The sequence below is a fragment of the Barbus barbus genome (genome assembly GCF_936440315.1).
Source record: "Barbus barbus genome assembly, chromosome: 45".
Taxonomy (NCBI): domain Eukaryota; kingdom Metazoa; phylum Chordata; class Actinopteri; order Cypriniformes; family Cyprinidae; genus Barbus; species Barbus barbus.
The window spans coordinates 2,919,437-2,944,632 of record NC_136723.1 but is presented as its reverse complement, the minus strand read 5'-3'; the positions used below and the strand labels follow the sequence as shown (position 1 = coordinate 2,944,632).

At 38.4% G+C, this 25,196-nt stretch overlaps 1 protein-coding gene across 8 annotated transcripts in view; it reads left to right on the top strand.

Moving 5' to 3' along the window:
* The window catches only part of LOC306864322 (tropomyosin alpha-4 chain-like), a 28,615-nt gene extending 4,659 nt beyond the window's left edge, over positions 1 to 23,956 (top strand). The window contains exons 1-8 of one of the 8 annotated variants that reach the window (XM_079408276.1): positions 1,672 to 2,035; positions 5,426 to 5,559; positions 5,896 to 6,013; positions 11,463 to 11,533; positions 12,110 to 12,185; positions 13,396 to 13,458; positions 14,451 to 14,520; positions 22,422 to 23,953. In XM_079408276.1, the coding sequence (XP_079264402.1) occupies positions 1,904 to 2,035; positions 5,426 to 5,559; positions 5,896 to 6,013; positions 11,463 to 11,533; positions 12,110 to 12,185; positions 13,396 to 13,458; positions 14,451 to 14,520; positions 22,422 to 22,504 (747 nt within the window). In that variant the 5' untranslated portion in view covers positions 1,672 to 1,903 and the 3' untranslated portion in view covers positions 22,505 to 23,953. Of the gene's footprint in view, positions 1 to 1,671; positions 2,036 to 5,425; positions 5,560 to 5,895; positions 6,014 to 11,462; positions 11,534 to 12,109; positions 12,186 to 12,761; positions 12,838 to 13,395; positions 13,459 to 14,450; positions 14,521 to 15,097; positions 17,467 to 22,421 lie in introns of those variants that run through there. The other 7 variants (XM_079408278.1, XM_079408279.1, XM_079408277.1 and 4 more) reach the window with 7 other exon arrangements.
* Positions 23,957 to 25,196: the final 1,240 nt, after the last annotated feature.

The window sequence follows — 25,196 nt, the reverse complement described above, 5'->3', positions numbered from 1 at the left end:
GCGCTTAACCCCGGGTTATCGTTATTTTAACCCTGGCTAAGTTATGTTTCACACTTGGGCTGTTGATGAATCCCATGATGCTGAGATGTAGCTGTTATACTCAGATTAATGGGCTGGTTTAGACTTTTTTAACAAGGAAAGGGTCTTTCAGTATAATTGCACAAACATCCAGCTTCAGCTTGTTTTTTTCTTAGATTATTTTACTGAATTTTATAAAGTAAACGTAAAAAATAAACTTTTGTATTAATATTAATATTTCAAGATGAACACTTACTGGACTGAAGCAACTTAGGTGTACTTGGTTATTGATATTTATTTACCACTTGTGGTATACTTGAACCCATATTTCATACACTAGTACACTCAAGTGCTGACTAAATAAATGTAAAATACAGAGATAGTGTGTTAAAGCGCATTTTACTTCATATTCATGGTGTCCCAAAATAGCACAGTTGAGTACACTTAGTTGCTCTTACGTTTATCTTAAGAAGTACTAAAGAATCATTTTTAGTATGTTAAGTACAAAATTAGTGTGTGAAAATAGCACTTTAAGTACATCATGGAAGTGCACTTTTTTTAACCTGGGTGGTGGACTTTTTTTGGACTTACAAATACCCACACTTGTGGTCTTGGCCCCTTGACAGGAAGTAAGTGCGCAAGACTGTCCCAGGTCTTAAAAACACCAAAGCACAGTGCCCTTAATGCACACTATCTCCAAAACTGCTCTGGAGCACTAGTCCAGTCTTAGTGTATCCCATCATGCATCATGTTCTGGAAATAAATCATAAGACTTTTTGCCGAGATCTCGCGAGAGGTCACGGAAACCTTTCCAATGTAAGTTAAATATTAATAGAATAATTAGAAATTACATATCATTTGGTAGAAAAACAAAGTGTTGCACGTTTTCTTGGTGCAGAGTTTTAAGATGAGTAGTGGTTATTTTGTACAACATTTGCAAGTGCTTTTTATCACTTAATTAGTAGCACAAATTAAATTGTGTCATGTTACAGGGACTACGACAGACATTCAGAAGGTGATTTTAAAATGCAAAGCCTTTCAAATAAAAATCAAGCTCCGTAAACACCTGCGTTTTTACAACACTATGGACCGTTTCATAGACATGGCTTAGCCACGTTTGACATTCACTTGTGGTCCTCTTCACACTCATACAGGAAATACGTCATATTAGTAGTCAAGTGCAAAGACTGCAAGTGCAAATGCAAGGTTATGAAAGTTACCCCCCCACCCCACACACACACACACACACACACACACACACTTTTCTTACTTTCAAGAACATATGAAAATCTATATTAAATCTTTATCTACCTCCTGTAACAAAAAGGCAACTAAAACGTTGAATGTATGCTCACTTTTTGGTGTTTTTGTATAATATTTATTTGATAATACATTTGTATTTTGAAGGAAGAGTATGTTTATTGTTATGTAATCTGCTTATTTATTTATTTTTTCCCATTTATTCATTTATTTTTAATGTTTTTTTTTCCTTTCATCCACTCTATCTATTTTGAATTTTAATTGCTATGTAATGTTTGGCCTTCGCATATGTTTTCTTACATTTGTATTTATTTTCTAAGCAAGTGTTTAATAATAAAAAAAAACGCAAGTGTGGGTTTTTGGGCAAGGCATTTGTCCCTGCTGTGCCTCTGTGAGCGGATCACCTGACAGGTGCGCTGCGCGTGCGCCATCTGTAGCTCCGGCGAGCGTCAGCTTTAGCTCAGTCCCCCGCGGTGCGGCCGGCCACACTACACTTATCCAAGAGAATCCTACTTCTTTAGACGAAGAAATTAAGATGTTTAACCTGAACAGTTTCTGATAAAGGCAAGATCACTGGGATATATCGCGTTTATCTTTGTTATACCGGACTCGGGATTCAGAGGCAATGGCCTCGGTAACGTCCATAGAAGCGGTGAAGAGGAAGATCCAGAGCCTGCAGCAGCAGGCGGACGACGCGGAGGACCGAGCAGAAGTGCTGCAGAGGGAGGTGGACCTGGAGCGGCAGGCCAGGGAGAGAGTGAGTGACCACACAAACATTCATAATGTGGATGTGAGGCTCGTATTCAGCCTGGACGCGGATTCTGGCCTCAGCAATGTTTTATCTCTTTATTTACGCTGTTCACTTCTTGTTAACTTTAAAGACATCCTATTCACTGCAATATCAGTGTCCCTTTATTCCACACAAACCAGGCAGTCAGTCGTTCGTAGAAAAGGGGCCTATTGTAGGCCATATGCAAGGTGTGCATGACTACAGTATCTTTATTAATGGGATGGTATATGTGACCCTGGACCTAACCAGTCATGCGTAACACAGGTATATTTGTAGCAATAGCCAACAATACACTGTGTGGGTCAAAATTATACATTTATGCCAAAAAATCAATAGGATATTAAGTAAATTTCCTGCTGGAAATATATCAAAACTTCATTTTTGATGAGTAATATGCATTGCTAAGAACTTCATTTGAACAACTTTAAAGGAGATTTTCTCAATATTTAGATTTTTTTGCTCCCTCAGATTCCAGATTTTCAAATAGTTGTATCTCAGCCAAATATTGTCCTATCATAAGTGAAGTGAAGTGACATTCAGCCAAGTATGGTGACCCATACTCGGAATTCGTGCTCTGCATTTAACCCATCCAACGTGCACACACACACACACAGCAGTGAACACACACACACACAGCAGTGAACACACACACACGTGAACACACACCCGGAGAAGTGGGCAGCCATTTATGCTGCGGTGCCCGGGGAGCAATTGGGGGTTCGGAGCCTTGCTCAAGGGCACCTCAGTCGTGGTATTGAGGGTGGAGAGAGCGCTGGACATTCACTCCTCCCACCTACAATCCCTGCCGGCCCGAGACTCGAACCCGCAACCTTTGGATCACAAGTCCAACTCTCTAACCATTAGGCCACGACTTCCCCCATTAGGCCACGACTTCCCATAACAAACCATACATCAATGGAAAGCTTATTTATTTATTTATTTTAGAAATAAAAATGACCCTTTGATTGGTTTTGTGGTCCAGGGTCACGCATGTAAAGCTGATGTTCCTCAAGGTAGGCATCTGTAAAAGTGTTGTAATTTTGTAGTGAGCGCTCTGACTTTGAGATGGTCTGTTTTCATTAAATCAAACATTAAGTTCACTTCAAAAACATATTATCCAACTCTCAGTTTAAGGTGAAACAGTGCAGAATTAGACATTATTGAGGTATGGTCTACAGTGGAGCACAGCAGCGAGCGAGAGCTCCTGACCTGTCAGATGAACTTGAGCTAATGCGCTGGACGTGAGACGAGGATTAGGGTTTATATTGAGGACGGGTGATGTTGACGGCTTAAAGCATCTCTCACTTTAAAATCAAGCTGTGAATATGTGATGCGAGTGCTTAAATAAATAGGTGGTCATGCAGTTGTAGTCCACCTGAATGCAGACCCACGGGCCCAGACTGAGTTAATCGTTTTGTGTCCTTGTCCTCCTGTAGATGTGTTGGTAGTTTACATGAAGATAAACCTAAGTTTGGAGAGAAGTTTAATGTGTTGTCCATCCCCTGTTGTCTTATTTGAACTCGCATGGTGTACCTGCCTTACATTAACAGGGCACTCTGAGATTTTTGAGTAAAATGAACAAAAATCAATAATTGAACAAGAACATAAATATATTTTCAAAACAGTTTCCTTGCTGTACCCCAATTCACAATAGTAAGCTTATAATAATGATCCGTAATTTAAGCTGTCAGGTCAGATTTCATGGGAAATGTCAGTTTTACATCATTGAGTGACAGAAGTGTGTTCAATGAATCGTACTGTTGATTGACAACAGCATAGCATTGTTTGGCTGACAACATCTTTCTGAAAAAAAAAAACCTTCATTAGACCAAAACAGTTTTGAAAGTTGAAGTTTTATAAATTACCCCAGACACCATGCATGACACGAATGTGCAAATGACTTCTTAAAACATATACAGTAGGTCAGAACAAAAGTGGCAGATATATTATTTGTTCAGATGACTTTTTTTATTTAAATTTTTTTATTTCTATGTATGAAGTCATTTATTTGTATTTTTGACACCAGGCAAAGATTTTATGCCCGAGGTCTATCTCTGGCCAACAATTTATTTGAATGTTATATTTCTAGTGAAGACTTTAATTCTGAATCCAGATTTGGTTTTAGATTTATTAAAAATAATCTTAAGGTTTTCAGTTGTTCAGGCTATTTTCATATTTTGTCCTGGATTTGAACCTTGCAATGAAAATAGCTCTAGAAGCTGGCATAGCTTTAACCCACAAACAAATTAGGCCACCTTTGTACTGAGCAGTGTCGTTTTACTAGATTGTGAAGAAGAACTTCTGTTGTAAAGATGTTATTAACATAATGATATTAGAATGGACAATTTTTGAATATTGTCTAATAGCTACAGGGCATGTTGTTTTAGAGGAATTCTTTAAAATGATAAACAGATCATTCATTCATTCACGTTCATTGTGTGCTGTGTTTGGTGACATGATTAAATGCTCCCACCTTTAAAGGGTTAACATGGTAGTAATAGCATTGCTAGCGTGTAGTTAACTATTAAAGCATTGGACAAACAGTTGATAGCGAGCTCAACCCTAGTGAACTTTGCATTTTTAAAGTTTAACTTTAGCAGCAATGCATTCAGAGAGAATGTGTCCGATGGGAACTTCTGCTTTATAATTGCCAGTGGTTGGCTTAAGTGGAAATTAAGTTGCTTTGCATAAATGTAACAATTTTGGTTGCTTAACTGTTCCATCGATGGTTCTATTTGAGCTTTTGAGGAAGAATATATTTTTTTAGAAAATTCGTATTGCTTCTACTGCCCTCATCAATCACAATGTTGTCATTTCAGATTCAAAAGAATATATTTGACAAATCAGAATTAAATGTAATACAACTAGTAATAATAATCCTGTTATTGGTCCAGCTAACCGTGTATGAAATGAACATGCTGAATAAACAGAAATGTGGAAACCATGTCAGACTGCTTTGACTGATTCACTAGTGTGATGTACACCTGTTTTAATATCTATGGTTTTTCAGACATCAGACTACCCCTGCTCACTGTATGTTTGACCCTGTTGGATTCATTAATAGTTTTGTTGTGACCAGTGGAAACAGTATTTTAGTACTGTACAGTGTTCTGTCTGTATGATGGATATTTATCATCTTTAAAGGCGTTGTTACAGTCTTAAGACACGCTGTTAAATTTACAGAAGTCAAAAGTCTTTTATCTTGATGTTCTAGATGTAATTTTGCACTTAATTGGACATTAATCTCAAGATTTTCACATTGCATGTTGCCATCACATTGTCTAACATGTTCAAGGTCTTAGTCACATTTGTCCTCCATGGCATGGTGTGCATTGACTGATTCTCCTGTGATGGCAGGCCGAGGCTGAGGTGGCGTCCCTGAACAGACGTATCCAGCTGGTAGAGGAGGAGTTGGATCGTGCCCAGGAGAGGCTCGCCACCGCGCTACAGAAGCTGGAGGAGGCAGAGAAAGCCGCGGATGAGAGCGAGAGGTGTGACCGCAGCATCTTTAACACTTAAACTACACACCTGGGCTTTGTTCACGGGGCAGTTTTTTGTATTTATTTGACACACATCCCTTTAGTTTTTTGTAATCAGAAAAAAAACATGAAATGTATTTTTTCATACCTGTTCAAAGCCAGAGTTTTATGTAGTTTCAAATAGTTTTTTCCTCATTCAAAAGACTAACTTTCCACACTGTAAAGGATCAGCCATCCGTCCAGAGTTTCATGAGTAAATACCTTAAACCTGTTGTGTTAGGACTTGCTGAGTTTGTCTGTTCATGGCATTTCTGAATGTAATCCTGACCGTGTGGTCTCTCCAAACAGAGGAATGAAGGTGATAGAGAACAGAGCAACAAAAGATGAGGAGAAGATGGAGATCCAGGAGATGCAGCTGAAGGAGGCCAAACACATCGCTGAGGAGGCTGACCGCAAATATGAGGAGGTGTGCATGTCAGCCAGCCTCACATTATTAAATGACTGGAATGAATTTAAATCAGGCTTCTTATAGGTAGATGCTTTTCACAGTATATGACGTTATGGCCATGCATAAAAGTTCACAATGGTGAAATGGAAGACATTATTTCTAGATTCTGAAACACTCAGGATTCAGACAAAAGAAAAAGCCAAGTAAGCCCACAAACTTACTGGAAATAATGAAGAAATAATTTATTCATGTTTTCTTATATTTCATATTTATTCATTTAAAAGATATATTTATACATAGCATTGGCTTGTAGCCATTTCTTGCAAGTTTGAGAGACCGTATCATAGACACCCTGCATGTATATTCCAAGCTTCATATCCAGCTGCAATTTCTGTCAATCTGTCTGATTGAAATCAGAGGATCTGCAAGCACTTCTACTGAAGAACAAGCATGTTGCTTCCTTGATCAAATGGTCAAAAAAGTAATTTTTTAAATTTTTTAGTGTGGAAGATGTCACTGTACCTAATCCTGAATTTTCCTGCATTATTGTTTATTGGGGATTAACTTCCTCCTTCATAACTTGGCTTTACATGTTTCATACTGTTCTGTTTTATCAAACTATACAGCATGGACGATTAAAGCAGTATCATTGCTTACTTTATTTAACACATGTGCATCACAGCATTACCAGTGTCATAAGCCTAACTCTCTGGCTGTACGTCACTCAAATCTGTCCGCTTGGGAACATGACAGAAAACTAACAATCCACTTGTTACATCCTTTCTCTTTTTTTTTTCTTTTCAAGTTATACATTTTCTTTGTAAACAAAATAAACATTTTCTTCTCAGTGCCTTCAGATGTAGACATTAATGCTTCAGCAAAAATGCATGTAATTATCTTACTACATTCAAAAGCAAACTTATAACATGTCCTCTTCGGATATTAACTTCAAGTGCATATTTGTAAACTTATTCTTGACAATATATTCCTTGCAAATTAACTGTGCAATCAACAACTCATTTACCCTTTTCCCCTCTCTTTTACAGTGCAACCGCAACTCACAATCATACCTAGAAAATGACCAAACATGTCATATAATAATCTCACGTAGTATAATCCCTCAAATAGGTAGGCATTTTAACCTTACGACCAGACCTCGTAGTAACAGTGCTTTGATCCCTACCCTGACCTTGTTCAGCAGCTACAGTTTGTGTGTTTGTCAAAACCCCTGTTTGTTCAGATGTTGAGGGTGGGCAGTAGTTGTGCCTGAGATGGCGACGGTTTCTCCTCAGAACACTACCCGACTCCAACTCAACCTCATAAGATCTCGGACTCACTGGTCTAATCACTCTAGCTGATTTCCAGGTTTTACAAGGCTCAAATGGTTGGACTCGAACACTGTCCCCTGAAGTGAAACAGTCCAAGTCTTTTGCTGTGCGGTTGTAGTATTTCTTCTGTCTTTGTCTGTTGTCAATCAGTCCCTGTTTGTTGTTAGACACTTTCGGCTCCAACAGTGTCTCTTTAGTAGGAAGAAGGGTCCGGGTCCTCCTGCTGAGAAGTCTCTGTGCTGGACTGGTGGTGAGACCTTGGCTCGGTGTGTTGCGATGGTCCAGTAGGGCTAAGTATGGATCCTGTCCAGCAGCTGCAGCTTTCTGCATAAGACGTTTTGCTGTTTTGACAGCTGACTCAGCCTTTCCATTGCTTTGCGGGTACCCGGGTGACGATGTTCTGTGCACAAATTCCCACTTTTGCCTGAATATTTTGAAGTCGTGTGATGAGTACTGCGGCCCGTTATCAGAGATGAGCACATCTGGAATCCCCTGACGAGCAAAGTGTGCTTTCAGTTTGTGAATCACTGTGGTACTTTTGGTGTCCGGCAAATAATCAACCTCCCAGAAATTTGAATAATAGTCCACAGTTACTAGGTAGTCTTTATTGTGCCAAGAAAACAAATCAGTTCCTACCTTAGCCCAAGGTCTGTAGGCAATGTCATGGGGATGCAGTGTCTCTTTTTGTTGCTTGGGGTCAACTGATCTGCAGATGGCACATTTGGAAATGAACGTCTTTATTTGCTCATTCATCCCCTGCCAGTACACACACTCCCGTGCTCGTCTGAGGCAACCTTCCACTCCCAGATGTGTTGAGTGTATGCGGCTGGTCAGGTCAGCTCTTAGTGTGTCAGGAATAACTGCTCTTTCTCCCCTGAACACTATGCCATTCTGAAAGCTCAGCTCATCCTGAAAAGCAAAATAGTGTTGAATGTTTTGCTCCATGTCTTTTTTGTTCTGAGGCCATCCTGTAAGAATCAACTTAATCACCTCCTGCAACTTTGTGTCCTCCTTTGTTGCATCGCGAATGGCTGATAGTCTTTCTGCAGAGATAGGCAAGTAGTTAACCATGTTAACAGTCTCTAGATCTGCCTCTGTGTCTCCCTGACTGCTGTCAGGTAAATAAGCTCTGCTTAGTGTGTCAGCTAGTAGCATGTCTCGCCCAGGCACATAGATCACATTAATGTCGTATTTCTGCAGTCTGAGTAGCATTCTCTGCAATCTCTTTGGTGCACTAAGTAGAGGTTTTCTTACAATATTCTCCAGTGGCTTATGGTCACTTTGAACAGTCACTTTTCTACCATAAGTATATTGATGGAACTTTTCCATTCCAAACACTATGGCCAAACATTCTTTTTCTATCTGCGCATAACCCCGTTCTGTGGGTGTCAGCGCTCTGCTCGCAAATGCCACAGGTTTACCTTTCTGTGTCAGGGCTGCTCCTAGCCCTGTCTCTGAGGCATCACATTGCAGTGTTAACTCCTCATTTTGGTCATAGTACTTGAGCAGTGGTGCTTTTGTTATTTTGTCTTTCAATCTTTTAAAAACTGTCTCGTGCACCTCAGTCCATTCCCACATGTTGTCCTTGTGCGTAAGTTGTCTCAAAACTTCACAGTCATCCGATAGATGATCACAAAACTTTGAAAGGTAGTTCAACATACCAACAAGTCTCTGTACCCCCTTAACATCAGTAGGCCTCGGCAACTCCCGCACCGCCCGCACTTTCTCCGGGTCAATGCGGAGGCCTTCAGCTGTCAGCAAGTGTCCAATGTAGGGTACAGACTCTCTCTTCAGTTTAAACTTGTCTGCATTGAGTTTAATGTCTCTTTGTCTGCACCTCATTAGAAAACATCTCAAGTTTTTCTCATGATCCTTTTCTGCTTCCTCTTGTGTGTCACCCTCCCCTGTGATCAGTATATCATCCGCAATGATATACAAACCCGGTAAGCCCTCTAGTGCTTGCATGAGTTTCCTTTGGAAGACCTCCGGAGCTGGGCTTATACCCATTGGCATCCTGAGCCAACGATACCGTCCGAATGGGGTGGCAAACGTGGTGAGGTAGCTGGACTCTTCGTCCAGCTTGACGTGCCAAAATCCATGCTTCACATCACAAACAGTGAATACCTTGGTTTTTGAGAGTCCTGGCAGGACATCATCAATGGTCGGAAGAGGAAAATGGCTCCTTTTCAGTGCTCTATTCAGTGGTTTGGGGTCTATACAGATCCTTGGCTTTCCATTTTGTTTTGTCACTGACACCATACTGCTTATCCAGTCAGTGCTGCGCTCCACAGGTGCTATGATTTCTTGGCTTTCAAGATTCTTTAGTTCTTCTTTAAGTGGGGTCATCATTGCAACCGGCACTCTGCGTTTAGGCAGTTTTACTGGTGGTACACTTTTGTCTATTTCTATGTTGTATTCGCCTTCTAGGCAGCCAACGCCTGTGAAAACATCTCCGAACTCTGTCTTTATTTTCTCCATATTTGTTAGCTGCACACTGTTGTCAGTCGTTTTGTCTGTACATTGTGTTTTCACTATACTGTCAATCGCCAGTATGTTCTCATACTGCACTTTGATCAACTTCATGGCTTCACTAGCCTTTCTTCCCAGTAGCGGGATCCTTTCCTCCTGGTCTACCACTTGAAACTCAAGTCTGTATAATTTATCATTTCTCGGGTTTCGGAGTTTGACTTTACATTTTCCAAGTGGGTGTAATCTGCTTTTGTTGTACATGACAAGTACTTTCTCTGTGTGCTCCAATTGTATACTTGGGTTCAACAGTTGCATTGGGATCACATTACAAGTAGCACCACAGTCTATCTGAAAGTTAACTAGCTTTTTGTCCAACAACATACCTGCGAAGAGATGTTGACTTTTGCTGTGTGCTTCTTTCACTTGATTTATTGTCTCTTGGTTTTCTCTGATGTCTGTTATTGTCATGATGTCCTCACACGATTCACTTGACTCTGAAATTGTGTGTACCTGTCTGCCTTTCTTGTTTTTCTCAAACTTGGACTTGCATTTTGCAGCAAAGTGGTTCTCTTTTCCACACTTCTTACACTTCTTTCCATAGGCTGGACATTTGTGTTTATTTTTCTCATGTGTGTTGCCACAAAAGTTACAGTTAATCTCCTCTTTTTTGTCTCTTCTTGGATTCTTCTTCATTGCATGTATTTCTTCCACCGTTTTCCCTTGTATGGTTTTGCTGTTCTCTTTTGACAGTTCAGTAGCTCTGCATATTTGCATGCACTTATCCAGCGTTAAGTTTTCTTCCCTTAACAGTCTTTCCCTCATCGCAGGGCTCTGTGTACCACACACAATGCGATCTCTTATTAGTGAGTCCTTGATGCTACCAAAATTGCATGTGCTGGCCAATACTCTCAAATCTGTGACATATCTGTCAATACTTTCGTCTTGTCCTTGGTCTCTAACAAAAAACTTATACCGCTCCACAGTCTCATTCAGTTGCGGATTGCAATGTTTATCAAACTGCGTCATCATTGTTCTCACTGTCCTCCTCGCAGATGTATCACCGCTTGACAGCGTTTCTAAAAGTTCCCTCCCTCTCTCTCCGAGAAGGTAATTAAACAACTTAACTTTAGTTGTCTCCTCTGCATCGGGCATAGTGAGGTCTGTATACAGCGTAAACTCCTCCTTCCAACTTTTCCAAGTTTTCGCTAAGTTGGTTGTATCCAAACAAAGTATTGGAGGCGGCTTGAGACCATCCATCGCGACGTCTGACGCTCTTTTCTTCTCCGGCTTCGGCTCCGTAAACACTGGGTATGTCCCTTGTTCGAGCTCGCTGGCTAGGCTAACTACAACAAGCTAGCGGCACTTTTCACTCTTCACGGCTCGGTACTAACTTCGGCTGAATTCACGGCCGCTGCCACCATGTTTCATACTGTTCTGTTTTATCAAACTATACAGCATGGACGATTAAAGCAGTATCATTGCTTACTTTATTTAACACATGTGCATCACAGCATTACCAGTGTCATAAGCCTAACTCTCTGGCTGTACGTCACTCAAATCTGTCCGCTTGGGAACATGACAGAAAACTAACAATCCACTTGTTACATTACAGATCTGTGATATCTGTTATTTGACTGTAATTGGGTCTATTTGTGTGTGACTGACTGCAGGTGGCGCGTAAACTGGTGATTCTTGAGAGTGAGCTCGAGCGCTCTGAGGAGCGAGCTGAAGTGGCTGAGGCGTAAGTACATATAATGCACATTAAAAACTCTTTAGTTGAGACTGAGCTTTATTGCTTTATTCATGAATAAATAATAACATCAGTAACCTTGTGTGTTAATGGGGGATTCTGTAGTCATTGATATTTGATACTGATACTTTAATTTCAGTAATAAGGGAGCATATTCCTGGATGCTAAAAGTGTAGGCTAGCACTAACATCATGAAAACATGAATGAGCTTGCCAGAATTGTGTTGATTGTATTAATTTACTCAGAAACGATGGGTGGAATATGTATACCCGATGGTAACAAAAGTGCGTTACGTTTGCATGAATAACTGAGTTTAATATGCATGTCTGTTTTACCTAAAACAAATTACAAAGCTACATTCAGCAAACTTATTTCCAGGATTCTTTCTGCTGCAAATGATTTTAATTTTAATAAAATAACAGAAGAGTTCTCAGGATTATTTAACAACAGCAAGGTTTCTGATTGTCCATTCTCCTTGTGTTCAAAATGCATGATCCTTTGCTCCTTATCCTGTGACTCCCCCATTACCTCCCCCTTCCCCCACTGGCCCGTTTTGGACTAACCCAGTCGAGTCAGGCAGCTGGAGGAGGAACTTAAACTCATGGACCAGAATTTGAAATCCATGATGGCCGGAGAGGAAAAGGTACTGCCGAGAGACTGATGTAGCACGTTACCTCCGGCTTCTCTTGACCTGTCCTCAGTTTCGGAGATCTGTGTCCTCCTGTGCTGCTCTTCTCGGCTCTCTCCCTGTGCAGATAAATGCATCTTTTGCAAAAGAAAAAGGGACCTCAACTAGAACCTTGGGGAATACCACACTTTAATTACTGCTGTTATGAAACAAGCACCTGGGAAAATATTTTGTTTGAAAAATATTTTATTTATTATTATTTTTATTGCTATTACTATTATTATTGTTTAGTTTATTTGTATTATTTTTTATTATTTATTATTAAAGTAACTAGTTCTGAAGTGGCGTTATATTCTGTATTGCTTTTCTTAAGAAACTGTTTCGTGAATAACATGTAAAGGTATTTAACGTCCCTGATGTGCTTGGAATTTTGAATGGCTCTAATATTCAGCCAAAATGAAGGGGAATGGCATGGTTTCATTCAGGTTGGGGTCTCTTTAGCTTAAACCGCTACCTTTCCTATCTTCTCAAAGTGCTGTCTCTCTCCTTTCCTTTGCCCTTTCTTTTCCTGCATCTCTTGCTGTGGTACAGAAAATCTGGTGACCTAGAGGAAGAATTGAAAAATGTCACCAACAATTTGAAGTCCCTTGAGGCACAGGCTGAGAAGGTAGGCAGAGCCCTGGTGTTTGTTGCAGTGAAAAGTCCAAATGCCCTGCTATTCATTTTCAGGTCAGACTGCCCATGTTCACTCTCACGAGGCTAATCTGTATTTGTGGTTGTAATTTGGTCTTTGAACAACAAATGATTGTATCTCACATGTCATTTATCCAAACTTAAAAATGAGATTCCCCTTAAAGCAGTGTTTCATACAGGGTGAGATTAGCTAGTAAAGTGAATTGTTCCCTTGTTTGAGTAAAATAGCTTTCTCATACTCCCAGTCTCCATAGCCTTCACTGCCATCTCTCTTTTGCCAATGCTATGCAATGTTCTTCTTCATATGTATTTTAAAATACATTTTCAAATGTATTAATTTTTTTAGTATTCTGCAGTGATTTAGCCTGTAAAGCGTTCTTAAATATTGAATGGTATGTAAATAAAACCTTTGTTTTTTTTCTTCAAAGGCATAATTATTGCACAGATTACGAAAAATGCTCTTGCTTTTCAGTTTATCTTCACACAATGATAGCTGCAGTGATCAATGATTAATTTTGTATTTATTCCCCAGTACTCCACAAAGGAAGACAAATATGAAGAGGAAATCCGAGTACTCACTGACAAGCTCAAAGAGGTGAGTTTATGAACATTCAGCACGACTGCTCCTCTCTATCAGCTATAAACTCAAGCCATTTGACTCATTTAAATTTGATACTGTATTATTATACACTGTTATGGGAGCCTTAATAGCTCCATGTTAAAGCTATCAGAAACCAGATTAAACAGCCTTGACCATAGAAATTGCAGTAATGTGGTAAAAAAAAAGTGACATGATCATGCATAAATACAAGCTTGCAGCACACAGCAGTACCCTTACAGAAATAATGCAGTTACTAGCACTCTTAGTTTTTGTTAGCGAACACGGACAAACACGGTTTTCTTATCATGGGTTTCAATGGCACATGTTCAGTTACAGACTGAAGTCTTATCATTTGTGTAACCAGAACTGATTTGGTAGGTTATTGATTGCTAGAGATTTTATTTATGGATACAGTTTTATGACGGGGGTTGTTAGTCTGGTTGTTAATTGAACACGACAGTTCAGTTTTGAGAGTTTTGTCACTGATTGAGTAATTAAATACTAAAAAAGACCATCTACTGTATGTGTATATATGTTTTTACAGTATATGAACTTAGTTTTGACACTTACTCGCCTAATAAGTCAACGCTGGTTCACTAATATGGTCAGTCCATCCGTGAAATGTTGAACTTTATCTCAGAGATAAAAAGAAAAGATCTTTATCGCTGGCAAAAGATAGGATGCATTTGCAGGTTTAGTTTCACTTGATTGTAGGTTCAGTCACTTCATCCAGCGCTCTTTATGTTCTCTGTCTTCTAAAGTTTCCCTTTGTTTCATTGAGTGAAAAACCCCTTCAAACAATTCAGTGTAAAAATAAATAATTCAGACTGATTAACGAAACAATTGAGGCCATTTTGCCAACCATTTGATCAGCTCATTGATCGTCATTAATGACGTGTGTGACTCATGACTAAGTAGTGCTATTGTTCATGTAATATTTCTGAAGTATTCATTTTGAGAAAATATGTTGTTTTTCTTTTCTCCAGGCTGAAACACGTGCTGAGTTTGCTGAGAGGTCTGTGGCGAAGCTTGAGAAGACCATTGATGATTTAGAAGGTACATCTTCAGGATTTGTTCTGCTGCCTGTAAAGAGTGACTGCACTAATGACAAAATATCAGGAATCTACTTGTGTGTATTAGTGGTTTTGCTGCCTCACTCGTTCTAATTATAACCTCTCTCCCATGTTTTGTAAACCAAAATGATTCATAGAAAAATGTTTTGCATGACCAGATAGAGGTGGATGTTATATACTAATGTTGCTTGAAGCGTCGTAGGCGCTGTGTGCGTTTCCTACAGATGGATCTTGTGTGTTTTGATGGACTGAAACTGCATGTCATCTGTTTTTGGTGAGGTGACTCTGACACCTTAGATGTTGAGGGAATAAGTAGACGACACGTGAGAGCATGTATCATGGGTTTCATTTCAGAGTGACTGATCAAGACGACTCTTTGAGTGAGCTTGAAAATTATGCTTGCGCTACGGTTTTCTAACCAAGATTGCTTGTTGTTCAGAAACAACTGTGATAGTTGAAATTGGTCCTCCATCTCATGGTATTATTTTGTCTCTTTCTGCTGCTTGTTTCGTTCTGTCCATCTCGTGTGTGTCTGTGTTCTCCTCTGGGACGATGTACAGATGAGGTGTACGCTCAGAAACTGAAGGGTAAAGCCCTCAGCGAGGAGCTGGATCTGGCTCTAAACGACATGACTACCCTCTAAAGGCTCTCTCGGTCTCCTCCTCATCCTCCTTCTCTTCTGTTCTGTCTGTTTTTCTCCATGTGACTGTGAATCAGACATCAGGCATTGTTGTTCAGTCTGATTTGACGGCTGTGGCTCCAGTTTTGTGTCGTGTCTTTGAGATCTGTAATGGAACGGTCAGCATTGTGTGTTGTTCTGTCCATTCTGAGGTTCTTGATGAGCCCGATGTTTAGCTGAGTGACTTCCATAATGTTGACGCTTCCACTGCAGCATCTGTGTCATACGTGCTCGCCGCTGCTTTACTTTATTCTGCTGCTGCTGTAATAAATGTAAAAATGTCTTCCTTCTGTTTCTTGATTTCTATATTTATTTTGCATGATCACAGATTTGTCATTAATTTTATGCTGTGAATCATTCAGGTTGTGACGAACAATGTTGAGTGAATCAATCTGAATCCAATCGTTGTGCAAACTAATGCATAAGCGCACAAGAACAGACCAGAGCTACCATTGTTTCAGAGAGATTGCATATATATATATATGATTAGCAATTTTCAATCTATTCCACACCCCTATTGGGAAAAACAAAGTTCAGGTTTTTTTTTATTTTTTAACTGTACTTGTATAATAATATCAGTAAAAGAGCATTTTAAAATGTATATTAAAAAATGTTTTTAAATTGTTACATTTCAAGGGTTGTTTATAATTAGGAAAATTAATCTTTCACAATTTTTTTCATGAGAACAAGACTATGAAGTGTTTCTGAACTCTCCACTGCGTTGTGCACTCCTATATCAGGCACACTGTAAAAAAAAGAAAAAGTTGAGCCAACTTAAATTTAAGGCCACCAGCTTCAGCAAATTTGAGTTCTCTCAACTTATTTTTGTAGGAGATTCTACATTTTTTGTTGTATAAACTTAAAACAACAAGTTGAGAACTCAAAAATCAGCTGAAGCTGTTTGCCTTAAAATTTTAAGTTGGCTCAACTTATCAAACTTAGTGAGATACACGTTCTTCTGTGCAGTTTTTCATAATAATTACAATGAATGCTAAAGTCAGAAAATACTTTGTCAATTCAGATGTGAAAGCTTGATCAGCGGATCTCCTTCAACATACTTAACGTTCATTCTCTAGCATTGCTCTGGTGACAAACCTCAATACTTTAATGCAGCAGTAGGGTTACTGTCAAATATAACAGTGCCATTAAACTTAAACTGACTTGCTCAGTGAGATTTTCTGCTCCAAAGTAGCTTTCAGTTTCAAACCTAGAATATTGAAATGATAAAAAAAACTCAAATCATAAAAAGTAATGCCTGATGTCAAGATTTGTTTCTCAGTTGCTTTGGCTCAGTTCTCAGTTTTTGGTGTTTTTTTCTCATAAGTTCAGATGTCTGAAAAATTAGTTTTTTTTTGTTCACATCAGATTTGAATTTCCTATTGATTTAAGCAAATTGCATGTGTTTTGGCACGTGTGCAAATAAGTAAGTGCAATTATGCACAATAACTAAATGCAAATGGCTTGTTGATCAAAACTGATGAGTTGATTCTCAGTCAAACTCTTCACGACTTCTAAACATTCTTTCATCGTGTGCGCCATCACATGCAAAATTATCCATTCAGTCATCAAAACCTATCAAATCTATCTATAAAATGTGTAAATTCCATAAATATCAGACATGGAATGGTTGTAGTGTCTGCTAAGTTGGCAAATGGGCAGAAAATTTCCTGAAACTTTCCAGAATATTTTGGAAAATTGTGCACTTTTTTTTTTTTTGTAAACTTGTGGGAAAAAAATTGTAAGTTTCCAGAAATTCACTGTAAGATTTCTGCCACGTTTCAACCCTACTTGTGATTATAATGAAATGGGGAATCTTGCCATTCAACCAAGTTTGGAAGCATATATATATATATATAGTTTGCCCAGCACAATCTCTACCATTTTTTTTTACGAGGACGAACGTCACAACAACAGTGCAGTATAAATACATTTATATTTGTAAAGTACATTATTTGTAGAAATGTTGCGTGTAAGCTGTGAACATTCAGTTGCTTGATGTGGAAGAGCAAGATACGTAAGAACGTGTGGTGATGGTGTAAGGGGAAGACACAGAGTGTGCAAAAATGAATAAGCAATCGTGTCATTTCAGTTTACATGTAACACATTTCTACAAAAGTAAATGTACTGTATAACTAATGTAAATTTTCTTTTTGTGTACTACAGTGTTGACTTTTCCCAATGAAACTGACATTCTTGTATATTATAGAAATCAGTCTGTGAACAAAAAAGTAGAATAAAATGCATATAACAAATATGAAATGAAATTGCATATAACAAAAATTTCCATGGTGAGCAAGCATTTTGACCAGTGTGGCTCACACGACGACAGAAACCCTTTTTATTGTGGTGGCATTGGCCAAGTCACTGACACAATAACTAGGTTAGGTTTTGAAACATGAATCAAATGTTTTGGCTGAGTTTCTACCTTTTGCAGACATGTGATAGTGTTCTCGTGTTTCAGCAAACAGTTTTGACAATTGCACTTGCAGTTTAGAGATTAAGACTTGTTTTGAAAAATGTGCCAAAGCAATTGTGAAAAACTGTAAAAATATACATAACTGGAGGTGTTCCAGAAAGCAGGGTTAACTAACCCGAGTAAGTTAACTCCGAGTACGCTGTTAACTGCTGGTTCCAAAAACCTAGGTAACTTTGTGGGTACTGTATGTTAGTAATCATAGCAACTTACTCTGTGAAACTTAACCTGTTCCAGAGGGTTTGCTTATTTCAGGTAAACATCAAGTATTTGTATGTTGGACAGAATACGTATGATATTAGCATTGTGACATACAGCAATCCTATATAATATCAATTTTATAAATGCAACTATAATGTTTTTTATAACTAAAAAATAAACTCTTATGTGTCCGCTCACCTTATCAGAAATGAAAAAGCAAAATGGCTAAACTAAAAATCTTTGTGAGCACAGGACTGGTTTATAATTCTTGTTGGCAAAGTATCAGAGGTTTTTTTTTAGGACCATAAATTAAACATTAAAGTAGCTGCAAATTGCTAAATGTTTTTATGTCTCCTGTTATGGAAATTTTAGCATTCATGTTTCTTGTCAACAACTTCTAAATGATGCTATAGTTATTACTGATGTCATCATTAAAATCAGGAGTGACCACTGGATCAAAACCCCAGATTTAGTAATGGGCTATTCTTGGAATCTCTTCTATATCTGTGACCCTGGAGCACAAAACCAGTCATGAGTAACACAGGTATATTTGTAGCAATAACCAACAATACATGGTATGGGTCAAAATTACGCTTCGAGGCTGCAGCTAATCACGCTAACGGCGCTAGCAGTGCTAACTGCATGCACGCTGAGGAAGCCGGTGAGGACAACGTATTCACCATCACGGAGCATGACGTGAGGAGGGCATTCAAGAGAGTGAACATCAGGAAGGCAGCAGGACCAGATGGCATCACAGGTCGGGTTCTGAAGGCCTGCGCTGACCAGCTAGCACCGGTGTTCACCGAGATCTTCAACCTCTCCCTGGAACAGTCCATAGTCCCCTCATGCTTTAAGCAGTCCACCATTGTTCCTGTCCCCAAGAAACCGCAGCCCACCTGCCTAAACGACTATCGCCCTGTAGCCCTCACATCAGTGGTGATGAAGTGCTTTGAGAGACTGGTCAGAGACTTCATCATTGCATCACTACCAGACACACTGGATCCACTACAGTTTGCATACAGGCATAACCGCTCCACGGAGGATGCCATCTCACACCTCCTCCACACCACAACAAGTCACCTGGACTGCAGAAAAGGGAATTATGTAAAAATGCTGTTTGTGGACTACAGTTCAGCGTTTAACACCATAATTCCCTCCACACTCACCTCCAAGTTGGAGGTCCTTGGTCTCAGCACATCCTTGTGCCAATGGATCTCCAGCTTCCTGAAGGACAGACAGCAAGCCGTACGGATGGGTAAACACACCTCATCCTCCATCACCCTAAGTACTGGAGCCCCTCAAGGTTGTGTTCTGAGCCCCCTGCTGTACTCACTGTACACTTATGACTGTGTGGCCACTTCCAACTCCACCACCATCATTAAGTTTGCTGACGACACTGTTGTGTTGGGCCTGATCTCAGACAACGACGAGACGGCCTACATACAGGAGATTAAGAACCTGGAGAGTTGGTGCCAGGTGAATAGTCTACACCTGAACATCAGCAAAACTAAGGAGCTGATAGTGGACTTCAGTACGAAGCAGGAGCGGTCGTACCAGCCGATCACGATCAACGGGACTCCAGTGGAGAGAGTGGACAGCTTCAGATACCTGGGTGTTCACATCACGCAGGACTTGACTTGGTCCTGTCATACCAGCACCCTGGTGAAGAAGGCCAGGCAGCGTCTGTACCATCTGAGACGCTTAAAGGACTTTAGACTTCCCTCTCGGGTGCTTAAGACTTTTTACACCTGCACCATCGAGAGCGTCCTGACGGGCAGCATCACTTCCTGGTTCGGGAACTGCACTATGCAGGACAGACGAGCCCTCCAGAGGGTGGTGCGTTCAGCGGAACGTACCATTCACACCGAGCTCCCTAACCTGCAGGACATCTACAGCAAGCGGTGCCTGACCAGGGCCAGGAAGATAGTGAAGGACCTCAGCCATCCCAACAATGGACTCTTTTCTCTGCTGCGTTCAGGGAGGCGCTTCCGCTCCATGAAGGCGAACACAGAGAGAATGAGGAGGAGCTTCTTCCCGCAGGCCATTCGGAGTCTTAACCTCTCTCCACTCTAATCACATCACCCCACACTTCCACTTTGCACATTTTTCAAGTACAATCTGCACTAATTTGTAGAAGGTTACGAAAGGATAAATGAGTGGGATTTACATACCATTTGTCTTTGTCTTTAGTATCCTTTTACTCACTTATACACTTACTGCACTGCACAGCACACGGACACTTTATCACTGACATACACTTTACTTTTTATAGAATCTATATAGAATCATATTCTATTTTTTATTCTCATATCTATTTGTTATTTTATTTTATTGCTAGTTTATTCTGTATATATGTTTACTGTACTTTTTCTATTTGTATTTTTGTAAACTTGAGGTTTTTCTAATTTTGTTGGACAATTTGTTGGACAGTCGTACAATACATTTCACTACATGTCGTACTACGTATGTATATGTATGTGACAAATAAAATTTGAATTTGATTTGAATTTGAATTATACATTTTTCTTTTATGCCAAAAATCATTTTCTCAATATTTAGATTTTTTGCACCCTCAGATTCCAGATTTTTCAAATAGTTGCATCTCAGCCAAATATTGTCCTATCCTAACAAACCATACATCAATGGAAAGATGTATTCAGCTTTCAGATGATGTAGAAATCTCAATTTAAAAAAATTGACCCATATGACTGCTTTTGTGGTCCCTCCCCCCCCCCCCCATCGTTTTGGCTTCCCGGTGTTTAGGCCTTGCTTCAACTTCTGTATTTTTATCCAAAAATGCTGGATGAAAGCATCAAGATGTGAACATTTTCAAAATGCATATAAAAAAAACTTGCTTGAGGTATTTTAGTTGTTGCTGAATGTTCATAAATTCTTTAAATGGATATATTTACAGAATAAGTTCCTAGATGAGCTCACAGTCGTGTAACTCGGTCTGAAACAACTGCTGTTTCTATTTTGCTTCATTACCCCAACAGAAAAAAAATTGTTGTACAGTTGCAAGATTCCTGTTTTTTTGTTTTTCTGTCACACAAATTTGTAACTTTGTTGGACACAACCTGGTCAGAGTTGCTTGTGTTATTGACAGCTTCTTTAATATGCTCTGGCTTTATTAAATATTGAATGCTTCCACAAACTGCAGACGGTTCAAAAACATGACTTCTTGTTGATCGCTGGTTTGACAGAAGAACAAAACCTTGATAAACTCATAAAAGGTGCTGATAAATGGAATATGGAAGCATTGACATTGGACGGGTAACACATTACAAGTAACGCACGTTATATAATCAGAACTTTTCAAGTAACTACTAAAGTGTAATGCATTACTTTTAAATGTACAATGAAATACCTGAGTTACTTTTTCAAAGACTTTGTTTTCCCATTTATTGACTCTCCTGTCGCTGAGGTTTATCAGTTTATTCATTTCACTTTACGTTTGAAAAGGCCCTTACAGTTGCCAAAAATATAACTTTTGGGTTTTTGTTATTAAACAAGTAAGCTCAGCCCAGGTGACAAAAAGTAATGCAAAAGTTACTCCATGAAAAAGTAACTACTTGCATTACTTAGTTACTTTTTAATGGAGTAACGCAATATTGTAAAGCATGACTTTTCTTTTAAAAGTAGCTTTCCCAGCACTCGGTGTAATCAACCCTGACGCGTGGCTTTCCCTAAACAAGACTTGCACTTTTCCTACTGGGAGACTCGCAGCACTGTGCCAAAATGTCCTAAAGATGCTGTCTAACAGAAGCATAAATACAAATGTACAGAGACTGCAGTCAGTTCATCCTTTATAAAGCACTGTCCCAACATTAAGAGTCATTAGTAAGCAGTTTATAAATACAGCTATAAATGCCTTGTTCTTGATTTATAAGCATATAAGCTCACTTATCTTCCTAACAGAACTCAGAAATATTTATTTCAAGATGCAAAAAATTGAAACCGTTCAACTTTTCAAAAACAGATGGCTGGCAACTACTAAATGTTTTATAACTACCTGACTTAATCATGAATTACAGCAGGAATATGTGCTAATACAGCATTTATTAACACACTGAGCAACTGTTGTCATGTCTAAATAATAAGATTTATAAATGTACATTGAAATAGTTTATTAATCATTTACTTGCACTTTCTAAATGATCTTATGAACCACTGACAACTCCTAAATAACTGGTTTTTAAATTGATTATTAATAAAGTATGAAAATACAATTATTAAACATTACAGATATGCTCAAGAACAAAACATTTATAGCTGTATTTCTAAACTTCTCACTAATGTCGATTAATGTTGGGACAATGCTTTATAAAGGACTGTTTACTAATGATTATAAAGTGTTACCATTTATTTTCTATATATCTGGTTTCTTAGAGAATGATAACAGTCATTCCCATCATTTTCATAGTTTTTTATATTATGATTGTCAAGATTTGTTTGCCGTTTGTGCTGCTTGATTTTAAAGTTGTAAATTAAGGCTGTCTCACCAAATCTCTTCTTGTTCTCACATCACCAGAGAAACTGGCCCAGGCCAAAGAGGAGAATCTGAACATGCACCAAGTGCTTGACCAGACCCTTCTGGAGCTCAACAATTTATAAAGACGGAGTCTCACAACACACGAAGCTTTCCAGCGGGGCCTGGCGCAGCTCTTTGCTTTGATAAGTCAATGTCTTAGAGTCACACACTTGCCGTTTTCTTTCCAAACATCCCGATGCAAACAGTGTCTTGCAATAGTAGGGAAGCCAGCAGAATGTTAAACAAATAATCAACCTGGATTTGTAGTATTTGTAAGAAATCCATTGTGACCTTCTAATTTGATTTATTCTAAACGCCATGTTTACTACAAATGTAGCTTTTTGACCTCACCTGAAAAGAAATCGTGTAATTCTCAACTTTGGATTTAAACTATATACCAACAATTTAAAGGCAAGATTTTGTTCAATGATATTAATTTTTTTAAAGCATTTTCATTGACTTGTAACCAAAATGCACAGCTGTGATTGTAACTAATATCACCTGCAAAATGTTTCTGTATGCAGTGCTGCAAACTTGTGGCCTTTCAATTAAATTTGCTGCTCCGAATGCAACAAGCGGAGCTCATGTCCTGCTCCCAAGCAAGAGGGTCCAAAGTGAAACTGTGCTGATAAACCCTTGCGTTAAAATGTTGTGAAATGGCAACAGTAGGCAACACTAAAGCATCTGTGATAATTATATCAAATTGGGCCTGTAAATCATGGCTTATGTTTTTGACCATAATAACTACTGCAAATATTTCTTCTGTCTATTTGACAGATCTGACCAGATCAGTGAAGAATAACAGTCACGTACTCAAGGTGATGATAATAATAATGGTACTAATTATGGGGTTGGATGAGTTTGCTGAATCTGTTAATATTTCTGTGTTATATATGTGAAAGAATGCAGTGGATTTGATTAATTGGGGAAAATATTGTTACATTGTTTAAAACTGTCTAACTCCCTCTAATGCAAATCACTAGTAAATCCTAGAAAAAAACTAGCATTTATTTGGTATATAAAAGGGATAACATTTAGATCATTCTTGCACACATTTTTAAATAATTCCTGCAATTTTTATGCATCACCTGTTTATGTATCCTATGCAATTGTTTGAGCTATTTGATTAAAATATTGAAAACAGAATTTTGCCTTTTTATTGAAAAATCATCTTCTTAAGAAGTCTGACATATTAAAAGACTGAATTTGAACAGTATATGCAGTGCCTTTACTCTGTGAGTGTGTATTTGTCCCTGGCCATAGTAAATGTTTATTCAATTCAATGACTTGGTCCTGTTCTGTAACGTCACAGAATACCCCTCAGGTGAGTTCAACTAAAGCTGTTTCCATTTCTGTGCGTTCAGTGTGTACTGACTGAGGATCTGAATAAAACAAGTCCGTAACAACAAATGAAAGAGAAAAGAAATGTCTTATACTACATTATTGTGGTTATTTGTTTGAAAATGAACAAACTTTATTTTATGACATATAATGATTCTATAAATAGTATTGCCAATAAAAGCATACTAAGCACTATTGTATTGGTTGCTTGTTGTAGAAATAAACCATGTAACATCAAACAGTTACGTAAGATGAATTTACACTAGACTGACACCAAAACACCGAGGAACCTTACGATTGTAGAATTACTCCCTGCTCTAGATTTAGGGCTAAATGGTTGCTGTTCTGTACTGACCAGAATAAACATAGGATTTCTTTTCTCATTAATTTTTATGTTTGCATATGTAACAGTTTAGAGGTTTTGACTTTATGCTCTTATCAGTGGTCCCATCGTGACCGTATTACAGCAGTGTTACTAACCACCTCGATAATTAGTCAATAATTACAACAGGCATAGTTTATTTACATGATCAGACAGGAATAAGAGCACTAAAACATGCTGCTTTTGATTATCCAGACTAGTTTATACCGCAATGGCTATAGATATTCCAAAAAGTATCATTAATGAGATAAATATATATATCATTTTATTTGAATAAAAAAATACATTGTAATCCACTTAACCGTACTTGGTTTTGAAACATCTAACACTATTTTTAAAATTAAGTGGATACAAAATGATATCCGTCCAAAGATAAGCTATGGTATTACATCCCTAATATTATTTTTGAAAAAGTTGGTGGTATTGAATTTCTTCTTAATTGTAATTTTAATATTAGCGAGCTTCCCATAAAACTTTCCAGTTTTCACAAACAGGTATTGTTATCATGGATGATTATATACTAACACAATGTTTCCCTCACAAATGCTTAATTAGGAATAATAAATACATTGCATACAAAAATAAATCTCTTATTTTAGTTAATTGGTTTAGAAATAATATTTTGTTGGTTTCACAACTTTTGAATAGTAGTAATGATCATGTTCTTACCCATACAGAATTTTTAGAAAAATGTTCATTTTATATACCTGTTTATGATGGTAATTAATGCACTTCCTTCAAAATGATTAGTAAATAATATAGACAAACAAAGTCATTTAGATTTCAGTCTTAAACTGGAAGGTATAAATATAAAAGAACAAAAATTTTATTATAATTATCTTAGAATGATTTGCCAAATTTCCAGTGTTCCTTCACTCTTAAAAATAAAGGTGCATCTTCACAGCGATGCCATAGAAGAACCACTTTTGGTTCCACAAAGAACCATTCAGTCAGAGAACCATTCAGTCAGAGAACCATTCAGTCTGAGAACCGTTCAGTCTGAGAACCGTTCAGTCTGACAACCATTCAGTCAGAGAACCGTTCAGTCAGAG